Below are 13,502 nucleotides of genomic sequence, written 5' to 3' on the forward strand. Positions count from 1 at the left end.
CCTAGAATCCCTCTCGGTAGCATCCATCTTTGCTGAGCGATGCGTGTGCCACCAGGAAGGACTCTGAATCAGAATGATTGGCCAAAGAAGACAACCTGGAAATAATCTCATCACCATAAAACCTGAGACTGCGAGCCACGTGGCAGGGCTGTTCTCCTGGGTTCCCTTACCCTACTGCTCTCCACCCAGGTGCCCTTTCCCAGTAAAATCTCTTGCTTTGTCAGCACGTGTCTCCTCGGACAATTCTTTTCCGAGTGTTAGACAAGATCCTGCTCTTGGGGCCGTGGGGGGGGGCCCCCCTCCTACAACAATACTGTAAGTCATCATTATTTGTCATGAATATTTCTGGAGGGCCACAGGACATACGAAAACAATGAACGAGTAGAAAGAATCCTCTCTGGTTGGCAAATCTGGAACCTGGGAGAGGGTCTCATTTGGGATTGCTGCTAGAAATCGTACCCTAGATAACATGACAAATTAATAAATTCATCACAAGACAAAATTCAAATATCAAATTCCATTATTCATGTTGTCAGCAACAATAACTTACAGAAGATACTGAAAGAAAAATGATTTACAGGTATTAAGAAAGTAAAAATAATAAATAATGAAATGAGCACATCAGGTAATACTGAAATATAGGTCAGTAACAGTGTAGCTGGAAAGAAAGAGCACCTTGGCAGAAGTGTGTGAAAAATACACTGTTTTTTCAATTGAGTCTCAAACAGTTAAATACTTGCTCTTAAACTGTGAAGTATCCATGATTAGGAAACTAGCTTAGTTCTCTTAAGTCTCCAATTTGGGCAAACATTTTAGTTAATAATGATAATGATAATAATAGCTATAATTTAATGATAAGACAAACTGAATAAATGACTCAGCCATATGTGACTGACAAATGACCAATTTTCTCTAAATACCTATTTGCTGCCAGTACTCTTGCCTAGAAAATCCCATGGACGGAGGAGCCTGGTGGGCTGCAGTCCATGGGGTCGCACAGAGTCGGACACGACTGAGCGATTTCACTTTTACTTTTCACTTTCATGCATTGGAGAAGGAAATGGCAACCCATTCCAGCGTTCTTGCCTGGAGAATCCCAGGGACGGGGGAGCCTGGTAGGCTGCTGTCTATGGGGTTGCACAGAGTCAGACATGACTGAAGCGATTTAGCAGCAGCAGCAGCAGCAGCCAATGAAAAACAAAACCTGCTTAAAATGTTAACATTGTATCACAATGTAGTGTATTTTATTGCTATTATCTAAAAAAACTGAATTTCTATAAATATAGGAGGATATATAAGTCTCATAATCCAGAAGCATTTTTACAAAGTGCTAATAGATGAATTGCAATATGAAAACTGCCCCCAAATTCATCACCATCATCTTTGTACAACATTCTCAGGTATAGATTCTTACTGGGGTTTGCAACATTAACTAATATGCCTGTGTGAAGAAACTGGTTGCTTTACCTGAAATCCAATGCTGGCACTTTGTGAAAGACTGTTACACAGCTAGGTATCATTATCTAGACTGTATTTAAATAACGCATTTTTCTTTTTAAGAAAACGGGATTCTCATACCTTCTCATCTTGAGTGGACAGCAAGAGGAATATAATTTATTTCAGAAAAATACTGTAGTACATGTAAAAGCATTAGCCACAATTTAATTGATTTTAAATTACATTTTAGGAGGTCGAATGAATTGAGAGATTGGGATTGACAAGCGTATAGTACTGTATATGAAATAGATAACTAATGAGAACCTACTGTAGAGCTCAAGGAACTCTAATCAGTGTTCTGTAGTGATCTAAATGAGAAGGAAATCTAAATAAAGAGGGATACATGTTTATGTATAATTGATCACTTTGCTGTACAGCAGAAACACAGCATTATAAAACAACTATACTTCAAGAAAAAAAAATTCTTTTTATAATTACATTTTTCAGTTCCACTTAAAGAGATATGATTTGTTATTTTTTAACAGAACTCCTGGACTCCTTGCATTCGGAAATATCTTGCAGTCCATACCCATGCATTACCTGATTGTTTTAACAGCTTCTTCGTCTCTTTCCACATCAAGATCAGATGGATCCAAGAAAAACATTTTATCTTCTGGGGGAGATGGTTCTTCTATGTCATCCAAGCCCCGACTACCATCACTGTTCATGTCACTACTGTCAATATCCATTGGTATATCTGTATCTGTTCCCAAAGTAGATGGTTCTGGCAAAGTTTTAAATGAATTCAGAATTTTACATTAATGGAATATCAATACACCTAAATAGAGACAGTATACCAAATGTGAAAACCATTTTAAAAATTCTTAAATGAAATTACAGAAAAATATTTATATGATTCAAGCTAAAGAAATATTTCTTAGGATGATGTAAGTGTAAAAAATCATAAGGCAGAAAATTAACTTGATTGCATCAAAATTTTAAATTTTGATATGACAAAAGATACTAGAAGCAAAGTAAAAGGTTAACCACTATATTATATACCTGGTCAGCTGGTTTTCCACAAGTGTCTAAGACAATACAATGAAAAAAGAACATTCTACTCAGTGTATGGTCACAGGACAAATGGATATTTATATGCAAAAAAGAAACAAGGAAACTGGAAGCTTTCCTTAAATCAATTACAAAAATTAACTTAAAGTGGATCACAGACCTAAATATAGAAGTTTAATCTATAAAACTCTTACAAGAAAGCACTGGAATAAACTTTGGGATCGTGAGTTAGGCAAAGCTTTCTTAGATATACCACCAAAAACCTAAATGAAAAAAAAAAAAAACCAAATATATTGGACTTCATCAAAATTTGAAACTTCTCCGCTACAAATGACACCTCAAAGAAAGTGAAAAGGCAGTGTACAGAATGGTAGAAAGTATCTGCAAATCATGTATCAAATAAGGGACTTGTATCCAGAATATCTAAAGAATGCTTACAACTCCATAATAAAAAGATAAATAAATAACCTAGTTAAATGGGCAAAGGACCAGAAGAGCTATTGCTCTGAGGCAGATGTAAAAATGACCAAGAGGTATATAAAAAGATATGCAATGTCAGTTAGCCATCTGGGAAATGCAAATCAAAACCATAATGAGACAACACTTCATACTCACTAGGATGGTGACAATCAAAATGACAGACAATTAACAAGTGGTGGATAGGATACACAGAAATTAGACTCCTCATACATCGCTGGTGGGAATGTAAAATGGTATGGCTGCTTTGGTAAACAGTTTGGCAGTCCTCAAAACATTAAACAGAGCTACCATGTGACTCCACAGTTCCATTACTGGCTATCTACCCAGTGGAATGGAAACACATGTAGTCAATTGTACTCTAATGTTCATAGCTGCCTTGTTCATCATAGCTCCAAAATGGATATAACTCAAAGGACTATGTCTGATTGGTGATGGGAACCAAGTGTGGAACATTCGAGCAGAGGAATATTACTCATCAATAAAAAAACAATGAAGTATTGATACATGCAACATGGATGAACCTTGAAAACATTATGCTAAGTGAAAGAAATCAGTCACAAAGATTAATTGTATGATTATCATTGTATGATTCTATTTATATGAAATGTCTAGAAGGGACAAACTGATACAGATAAAAGTTGACTTAGTGGTTGCCAGGGGCTAGCAGGGAAAAGTGGATGGGAAGTGACAACTAATTGGTATGGAGTTCTTCTCAGGATGATGAAAATGTTCTAAAATTAGGCTGTAGTGATGGCTGTATAACTGGGAATAAACTAAATGTATGAACTGTATGGTATACAACTCATATCTCAATAAAGCTGACAAAGAATTAGTAGAATATATAACACGTGAACAAGTAATTTAGAGAAAAAAAACTCCTAAACAGTAAATATCTGAAAGAGATAAATGAACATTAAGATAGACAAGGACAAAAATACATGAACTAGCTAAATCTAGAAAAGACTTCGATCATGTAGAAAAGCTGTATTAATTCTGAGCAACTGAAACAAAGAAACCAATCATGCTCTTTCAAGGGTCTTAAACAGCAACCACAGAAAACATACCACATGAGAAAATGTTAAACTCTTAAGATTAATTTCCACTCCTTATGCTTTTCCTCCTATATCCGTTCTCCAGGCAATCTTCCTAACCTAAGGCTCAAACCTAGCGCTCCTGCACTGCAGGCAGATTCTTTACCATCTGAGCCACCAGGGAAGCCTTTCCTATAGAACTACTTATATTCAATTTTTACCAGCCATGTAATATTAAGGAAAAATTATGCTGCAAGTTTACTCCTTTCTTCCAAAAAAGGTAATCACTTTGAGTGATATAATCTTGAAAAGAGGGAAAAAAAAAAAAGGTAAAAAGGCAAGAATGTTCAGCTAAGTGATTATTTGATGGAAAAGGAGAAAGTGAGACAGTACAATGACTTCTATAGACTATGAACTTAGATGCCAGACCACACAGATTCAAATCCCAACTCTACCACTACTGGTTGTATCTCTTAGGCAAATTATTTAATGTTTCTGTGCCTAAGTTTACTCATCTCAAAGTCCTTGTCTCAAAAGGTTGTTCTTAGGTTTAAATGTCAATATATGTAAAATGTTTACAATAGTGCCTGGCATTCATTAAGTAGTTAATAAATACTAGAAATATGAAATAGTTCTAGGGACAACAGCAGGGTTATAAAATAAATTTTGCTATGTCTAAAGACAAATGAGAATATGCAGCACCATTTGCCACATTTGACTACAGAGTAGTAAGTGGTTAAAGGAGACAGAAGGCATAATTAAAAGTATACTATTAGCGATATCTGTATTTTGCTTATTAAATCAGAAAAAAGTCAAAGAAACAAAGTAAACAAAATAAAATATGCAAATATAACCTTATATAAAGATAATACACGAAAGAATTGTGATCTTTTCTGGAAATTAAGAAAAAGACTTTCACCTCCATTGAAAGTAACCTCTCCAAGGCAGTCTCTTGGTACTTTGGATGCACATCGCTTATGGCAGTTGAATTTACAATCTAAAATAAAAAATTCACCTCATTAATTTATGTGAAAAGTCAGGCAGTATCAGATATGGTTAAAGACTTTCTTTAATCACACATATAGTATTATTAATAATGATGATGAAATAATAAAGATTTCCTCTATAAGAACTCAGGTCTTACATTAAAGGTCTGGTTTCATATTCTGATATCATCTCTTATTAGTTGGGTAACCCCTCAGGGTTCAGTCTCTTTATCTGTAAAATTAAGTTTATATCACTTGTTTAACAACACTTTGCCAAAATGTTGCTGCAGACCCATGCTTCCCTCCCTTACGTCGCATTCTTCTTTCCACATCCTCCTTAAAGAGTTTCTCAGGCTGATTAAATCCCTTTCCAACATATGTCAGGCAGTTACTTTCAATTCCTAATTATCAGGACCTGGTACATACGCAGAAAAGAAGTTGCAATGCTACAGTCATTTATTAGGAAATTAGTAAGAGCTTTCCCAGACAACCTTGCAAGAGAGGACTGAGCTTCTCATACACAAGGTCCCCCACCTGTAGTATATAATGGCTCTCTTCAGTCTGCAAGAACCTCAGGGCTGATTGCACTGCAGATGAGTGTCAGTCAGGTCCAAGCTGTTCAACACTACTGTGTAACTCATGGTTCTCAAATTATGGTCACCAGGCCCGGAGCATCAGCATCTTTTGAGATGCACGATCTTGGTTGGGCTCCACCCTTAACCTACTACGTCAGCAGCTCTGGGAGTGAGGTTGAGAAATGGGTACTTCAATGACTTCTACATTAATACGGAAACCCACTGCTATAACTACTGTCTAACACCACCTTCAAAATAATTCTACCAACAATAAATGGGTAAAAATAATTTCAAGTCCTGATTTAGAATAATTTTGTAACTTCTATAATTGAAGAAAACTCTTGGTATCATGCCAATAGAATACAGAAAGGTCATTATAAGAAAAAGCTCTATGAAATTAATAATTTGGTGGATGAGAAAACCTGCATTATGTAATAACATCTTCCAAAAAAAAGGCCCTAGGAAAATTCACGTGATACTAGTATTAACACTGGCATACATTTAAATATTTGTTTTTTATCTCATGAGGTTTGCAAATTGTGAAAATAACAAGGTTTCCCTTTCCCTCTGAAATGTAAAGCCAAATTTACCACCCATATGCAGCAAGTATGTAGTTCTAATGACAGTCATTTATACTTCTCTATATTCCTGCCCATGTTCTTTATTAATTTATGTTTTCTTTTATCCTATATGTGCTTATATAAGCTGCCCTGAAATTTTAATATAACAGTGGAAAACAAATAAATGAATAAATTAATTGCTCTTAGAATTGTATATTTTTCTCAAATGATCCTGCATAACTGTTTATCTTAACTATTTTTTCTTAGCTTAACAAGTGAATGAAAATGTCTATTTTACTTTTGAAGTAAAAATACAGGGATTACTGAATTATATTAGGACTTTTTGATACTTTCTGAACCAATATAAGCATAAAACATTATTCTTTTAGAGCTCTAAGAAGTTAAACTACTAAGCCAGTCATATAGTCAATTGATTTTATTCAAAATTCATTAATCTACAGACATATTTTATTCAATCATTCTTATAAAAAGTACTGTGCTTTTTTTTTGCATGCGGTTTTAGAATGTTTCTGTTCTACTCAGCAGAACGGCATATTTACTACCTTTACTAAGATTATCTGCTGGCTAGAATTTGTACATCTGTTCTTAATGTTCTTTCCCAAAACATTCTTTACTGGCTGCTTGCCAGTACACTTTAGTGTTGATATTAAAGTATTAATTTATATATTAACTCATATTCAAAAGTAAGCTGTTGAAATAAAATTTCAACATTTAATTAAGCTTGCCTGATGGTTATTAAATATTGGCAACAAATGTACAATGTGTTCTCTATTTGATATTCTCCTATGTAGCCATATATTGCTAAGAAAAGTTTTCTTATATACTTATAAATTAAATTTACACATAAATTATTTAATTCAACACTGTAAACAGGACGTATTGTTGCAAAGATCTCAACTCCAATGTTTTACGTAGATGAAACTAGGTAATCCAATTCCACAAATACTTTTACATAAAAAGTATGGTATCAAGAAGTAATGGTAATTACAATAATCACATGAAAAATAAGTACATAAGATTATAGACAGATTACTTATATCTATCTTGGCTCAATGCCTAATAACACATTTAATATCTCTATTTTGGTTTTCACACAGTTGTGCAGCACTGTTGAGAAGATGCGAGACAAACAGATAAAAGCATCTTTTAAAAGCATTAAAACATTATATAACTACAGGAAACCATTACTCTATTAAAAACATAGTTCATTAGAGATGTTTTTGGAATTCTATGACAATGTTTTGGGTTAGTATCCAAATATAGATGGTCCCCATAATAATTCCAGTAGGTTCTACTATTTCTGCCTGTTTCAGTGTGATTGTTTAGAATGACAATTTTGGTACAGCTCTCACAGCCACATAATTAAGGCAAAAATAAAACTCTTGTAACATGCTGCTGTGTGTATGTGTGTATGAATACTCAATGGAAAGTTCGGTTTAGTCGCTCAGTCGTGTCCGGCTCTTTGCAACCCCGTGGACTGCAGCACACCAGGCCTCCTGTCCATCATCAACTCCCAGAGCTTACTCACTCATGCCCATCGAGTCAGTGATTCCATTTAATGGAAAGAGGAGGGCATTATTCTATATTCTGGGTAGTGTCTGGCTCTGGAATTGGAAAGACTTAAGCTCAAATATTAGCTCACCTGCTCACTAACGGTTCCATATGGACAACTGTTAAGCAGCCACATCTCACAGATTCGTATTCTAGTTTTTCTGTTCACACTCTAATTTTTCTTTAGCATAGCTCCTGGTACAGAATACACATGCTGCAGATTCCAGACATCGTTAATAGATACATATATATGCACACTGCTTTTTTAACTATGAGACCAATTTATCTGCTTAAGCCTTCTGAAGTAAAAAGTATTTTGTGTTATATTTGCTAACAAAAACAAATACGAATTTTACTTCAGAAAATCATGCAGTCCTACCTTTACACTGCATTCCTTGGCGAAAGAGGCCTTTCAGTAACCGCTTGCAGTACTGACATATCGTGGGACGGGTGTATGAGTGAACCGCAAACGTGTGTGGGACTTTCACCCTGCACATGACCATTTTTTCCATCCAGATTGGGCGACCACTCCAAGAAGGAATTCTCTTACTAGGTTCTTGGTGAACATGTGACTAAAACATAAGTAATTTCCATAGTGTAAGTCAACATTAAAAACAAAGTATTCAGATCAAGGTTTGACCACAGAAGTCATTTATTTCAAACACTAAAGCCACAAATAAAAAATTGTGGATCTCAGCAGTTTCCCTTGGAAGCTTAACTTACCAACCCTCGAAAAAGAAAAGTGTAGAATTTTTTTGCTATTATTTATGCAAGGTATTTTCATCCTCACAGTAATGTATCCATTGATTAACTGTTATTTGCCAGGCACATATGACATTTCACAAATTAAAAATAAAACCTTAAAATTAGTTTATAACATGTTCAAATTCCTTACCAAGAAATTAATCACGGGAAAATTAAGTAAATTCAGAAGAGTTAGTGCTGCTCATGTTGAGCTACTGAACACAACATCTGAAAATATTTTGAAACAAGTCTTGGTTTTTAAAATCTATTTTAATAAATACTAAAATATGTATTACATATTTCACATACATATATATATGTAAAATATGTATGTAAAAGTCTTTCATTAATAATGGCAGATGTAAATTAAAACAACTTTACCCTTAGTAATAATGCTTTAAAAAGTTCCTTGATATTTTAAGTATATTTCAGTTATACTGACTTTTCCTCTCAGGTGAGCAAAAAGGAAAATTAAAGAAGATGTTGGTTAAGAATTTTTGTGTCATTTGAGGGATAAATGGATTTTTAAACTATGACCCTTTTTATGTATACCAAGGAAACAATCAATTTAATTCCAGGTCAGATCAATATAGCCCATCACATTCATTCAACATTCATTGACTGTCCTTTACTATGTACTGGAAATATGAAAATGAATACAGTCCATATTCTCAAGGACAAAATCCAAATACCTAACTGCCTTCTAGATGCACCACAGATCTTGCTGTAGCTGCTTGCCTCTTCACTGCCAGGACTGCCTTCTATAACCAGTAATGTGGGTAACTCAGAATTGAGTCACGGTACATTGATATGTTCAACCAAAAGAAGCCAAAAGAAATCAAAAGACAAAAAAAAAAAAAAAAAGAAATCAAAAGACAGAGAAGTGTACAGGAGAAATGAGAGAAGAAAATAAAGGGCTTTTTTTCTGAAGGAAGTAGGAGGAAGGAAAAAAAAAAGACTGACCACTGGAGGAAAGAACTATAAAAACAACACAAATACAGCCTCTGCTGGATAGTTTTTCAATAATGTGTAGCCAGAAATGTTCTAAAGCAAATTACGAAGCAATTTAAGAAAAGTACAAAAAAGAATGTTAAAACCCAAACCAAACCTGCAGACTTCAGCTGTCTAAGGTGTCCTGCTCTAGTCTGGCTCAACCCTCCTCCAAGTACAGAGCACCGTCAGCAAAAGGAACACTGAAGTGATTCCTCAGAGCTGATAAAGCAGCCAGCAGGAACTAGAAACGGATGCCTTTAGCTTTTGCTTATCCCTGGGCCCCTAGTCTAGTGGTGACTCAACACTGTGTTTCTCTTGCTCTGCTTCAACCACTTAGTCTGTGTCTCAAGCTTAAAACATACATGTGGAAAGACTGACCTGAGTTATACTTAGGTCTTCTACTTAGCAGTACAGTGATTCTTAACCTTTTCCCCATCTCAACACCCTTGAGCAGACTGCAATCTAGCCAGTAACAGTGGTTTACCATCTACTGAGTGAAGAAGGCAAGAAAGGTACAACAGACTTAATCAGAATTTGGAGGATAGAGAATGCTGACAGAATTACCTAGAGCACTTGGCTAAAACGGGACCAGTGAGTAACTAGAATTGAGCGGAAGCTCTTTTCTTACATTGCTTTAATGGCCCTCTTTACAAATTACTTATTAGCTTAAATTCTTTCTTTCTTATTGGTGTATAGCCAGAAATTTTCTGAAAGTAATCTAATTATTTCCACAATGTGTGTTTAAACTAATTTTGGCTGAATTGCTCATAAAAACTTTGTAACAATATTGCCAACTCTTAATCATATAAAATAATAAAGGTGATATAAAAAATTTAAAGGGGGCAATTCCCCAATTATATATATTTGACTTTGGAACATTATTCGGTGAAAGAAATATCTCCACTTTTAATGTGCACACTTAAGAATCAAGAATTTCTTTCTACCTTGATTCTGTACTGTTCCTGCAGAAATTTTCCCAAATGGGGAACGCCCTGGTGGTCCAATGCTTAGGACTTTATGCTTTCACAGCCAAAGATGCAGGTTTGATCCCTGGTCAAGGAACTAAGATTCTACAAGTCATGCAGTGGGGCAGGAAAAAAAAATTTTTCTCCCAAATGCACTGAGATGAACATTAATCTCTCTCATCTCCAAACAGCCATCACTCAACATTGGTTTCTCTAAACCTGGTGGTTCCATTTTAACCAAATTCAGTGAACAGTCTATTTTCTTCTGCCTCTCCACCTCTTTACTTGATTCCCTTTACACTGATTTCAGACACTGATAGAAACTGCCTTCTTACATGACAACCCCAGGGTCAGATTCAAAGGCTTCTATTCCAAACTGGTCTTCCCTTATGTCAGTAGTCAGTGAAGTTTAATATTTTGATTCCTTAGAAACTTTTCTTCCTCATGTTTTATCTATGAAATCAGGACAACAGCTACGTGCCTGCCAGGACTGTGGTGAGGATTACACAGGAAAAGGTAAGTAAAACATCCCAGCATGAAGACTGGCATCTGACAAGTTACGAGGGGCTTCCTGCACAGCCACTTAGAGCGAGTTCTTCTCTAAACCTGGTTCAGACTCGCGGCGCTCCCATCTCTTCACTGTTTCCTTTACTCCGTTAGATTGTCCGCTTTTACCACTCTTCCTTCCCTCTGATTTTCCTCCATGAGCTCTCAGCTCTTCTTACTGTGTACCTTCATTTTTGAGACTGTATTCTTTACTACAGTTTCTACTTGTTCTAAAACACTCTGCACAATCCATTTAATTCAAACATGTCACTCTCCTTATACTTCTGTAAAGAAGTTTCATCTTCCGGGTAAAATATATATGAATAAATTAAAACTGAATACCTTATTCATCTGCTCAGTCCTGTTATTTCCTAATCTTATAATCCTCAGTGGGTATGGCTGACAAACCAGTACCATTTGTGGGGTTCTTAAAACAACATATGTTCATTCTACAGTCCCCAATTCGAGCCAAGTTTCCCTGTGTAGCTTGTGTGTAAAATGCATTAATTTTTCTATTATCAATCTTTCCCTAAACTTTCGCATGTATTTATAATTCCTCATTCTCAGTTCTAACGCTATAGCACTCATTTTATACTTTAAAAATGTCACAGTAGGGCTATGCAATATGGAAATGTGGGATTTTTGTGAAAGAATTTCAGAAGCTTCTATTTTAGTTCCTCAATTTAGCTAAATCTTGTGATGAAGCTGTCAAGACCCCAGTCCAATGGCTTGATTTTGCCATTAATATACAGAAGGCCAAAGGGGTTACAGAAATAACTAAATTAAGACTGTAATCTACAGATGGAAGTTATTTAAAGTAGTACCAAATAAGTAAGGCAGTTATTTCTTTCTTCCCCAATCTACTACATTTACCCTTCAGGGGTATAATATATGAGGAAAAATCATTGATTGACACATAAGCAGATCTGGGTTAAATTCTAATATTGCTTACTAATTTGTTCTGTGACTTCAGTCAAGTCACTTGATAATTCTGAGTGCCAGCTATCTCACAGTATACAGACCTCACTGGAATACTGTAAAGATCAGTGATGTCACTCAAACACTTATTCATTTATGACTGAGAGCCCACTAAAGTACAAGATATGGAGCTGGGCATGGTGAGGCAAAGAAAGACATGAATACTGTCTTCTCTAAATAGATAAACTCCTTGAGGACAATCTAGTATAAAAATACTGTGGTATTACGGCAGAATGCTATACACACCATCAAGGAGGTTTGAAAAGTGGTATGGTATTCAGAAAAATAACTTCTAGTAAAGGGAAATCAAGTAAGGTAGCTGTTGAGCTAGGTCTAGAAAAAGCATATAGGATAGATATCAACAAGAGTAAATGTAGGAGGATGGGGAGAAAGGATGTGTTCAGGGAATACTGAATACTACAGATTGTCGGAAACGCAGAATATATAGAGGTTTCCTTGAAGGGAGCGATCTAATTGGTTGCTGACTATTAAGCTGTAGTGCAGTGTGGAAAGCAGGAGTCAGGATACTGGTCAGGAGACTGATCTCGTGGTTCAAGTGATAAGGTAATCTCAAACTATACAACATGCAATTCACTGCTACTAGTAAGCCCTGTTTACAGTGATACATTTTAAGTTTCTTAAGTGTAGGAATGCTACTGTTCTTTAGTATATAACTTATGATTTAGGATGATGTCATATATACTGTAGAAACATAAAGAGTAAGTGGTAAAAATGCCCTCTATTTATCTTAAGAGTACATACCTCTTCAGTGGGAAGGGCTACATAGTCAGTCTGCAGGAGTCTTGGAACTGAGAGGCCAGGTCCTGGCAGGGATACATTTGAGAGACGTCTCTTTCTTACACCACTACAGTTATTTGGAATCTTGAAGGCACATCGTTTATGATAATTTAATCCACAGCCTAAATAGATTTTAAAAGGTTAAAAAAAATTTTTTTTAACTTAACCATCTAAGTGCATACATTAAAAAAAACAAGTGCTTCTTTTATTTTCTCTGGCAGCAGTAGCTATCCTAATGAAGAACCCAGATAACAAGCTAAGAATCAGAAATGTGTAGAAAGGTTTATTTAGAAAAGTTAGGTTAGCTAAAGCAGTGGTTTCTTCAAGTGTGCTCCCCAAAGCAGCATCCCAGAATTTGTTAGAAATCTAATAAATTATTGGGCTTCACCTCAGACAGACCTACTGAATCATCATCCTACTGGGGATGGGGCCTTGCAAAGTAATGTTTCAGCAAATCCTCAAGGTGATTCTGATACACAGTAAAGTTTGAGAACCACTGGCTTAAATAACTTCAGCAAATCCTGGACTATGACATGTGAAAATTACATGCAATTCAGATTTCAGTGCTCATAAATAATTTTTTGGAACACAGCATTCTCACAGTTTACCACCTGCCCAAGGCTATTTTCATGCTACAATGGCAAAGTTAAGCCACTGCAACTGAGACCACACGGCCAGCAAAACTTAAAATATCAGCATGTACCCTCTGGTCCTTTACAGAACAGGTTTATTGACTAATCAGATGTGTACCTGCATCCTACCCTCC

At 35.6% G+C, this 13,502-nt stretch overlaps 1 protein-coding gene across 1 annotated transcript in view; it reads right to left on the minus strand.

Annotated features, from left to right (window-relative positions):
* Positions 1-13,502, minus strand: part of PRKD3 (protein kinase D3) — an 84,655-nt gene that overhangs the window by 28,788 nt on the left and 42,365 nt on the right. The window contains exons 5-8 of the mRNA XM_040224640.1: positions 12,701-12,858; positions 8,092-8,284; positions 4,939-5,016; positions 2,038-2,221 (exon numbers count right to left, since the gene is read on the minus strand). Coding sequence (XP_040080574.1) covers positions 2,038-2,221; positions 4,939-5,016; positions 8,092-8,284; positions 12,701-12,858 — 613 coding nt within the window. The remainder of the gene's footprint in view (positions 1-2,037; positions 2,222-4,938; positions 5,017-8,091; positions 8,285-12,700; positions 12,859-13,502) is intronic.

This window comes from Oryx dammah, unplaced genomic scaffold (genome assembly GCF_014754425.2).
Source record: "Oryx dammah isolate SB20612 unplaced genomic scaffold, SCBI_Odam_1.1 HiC_scaffold_25, whole genome shotgun sequence".
NCBI lineage: Eukaryota > Metazoa > Chordata > Mammalia > Artiodactyla > Bovidae > Oryx > Oryx dammah.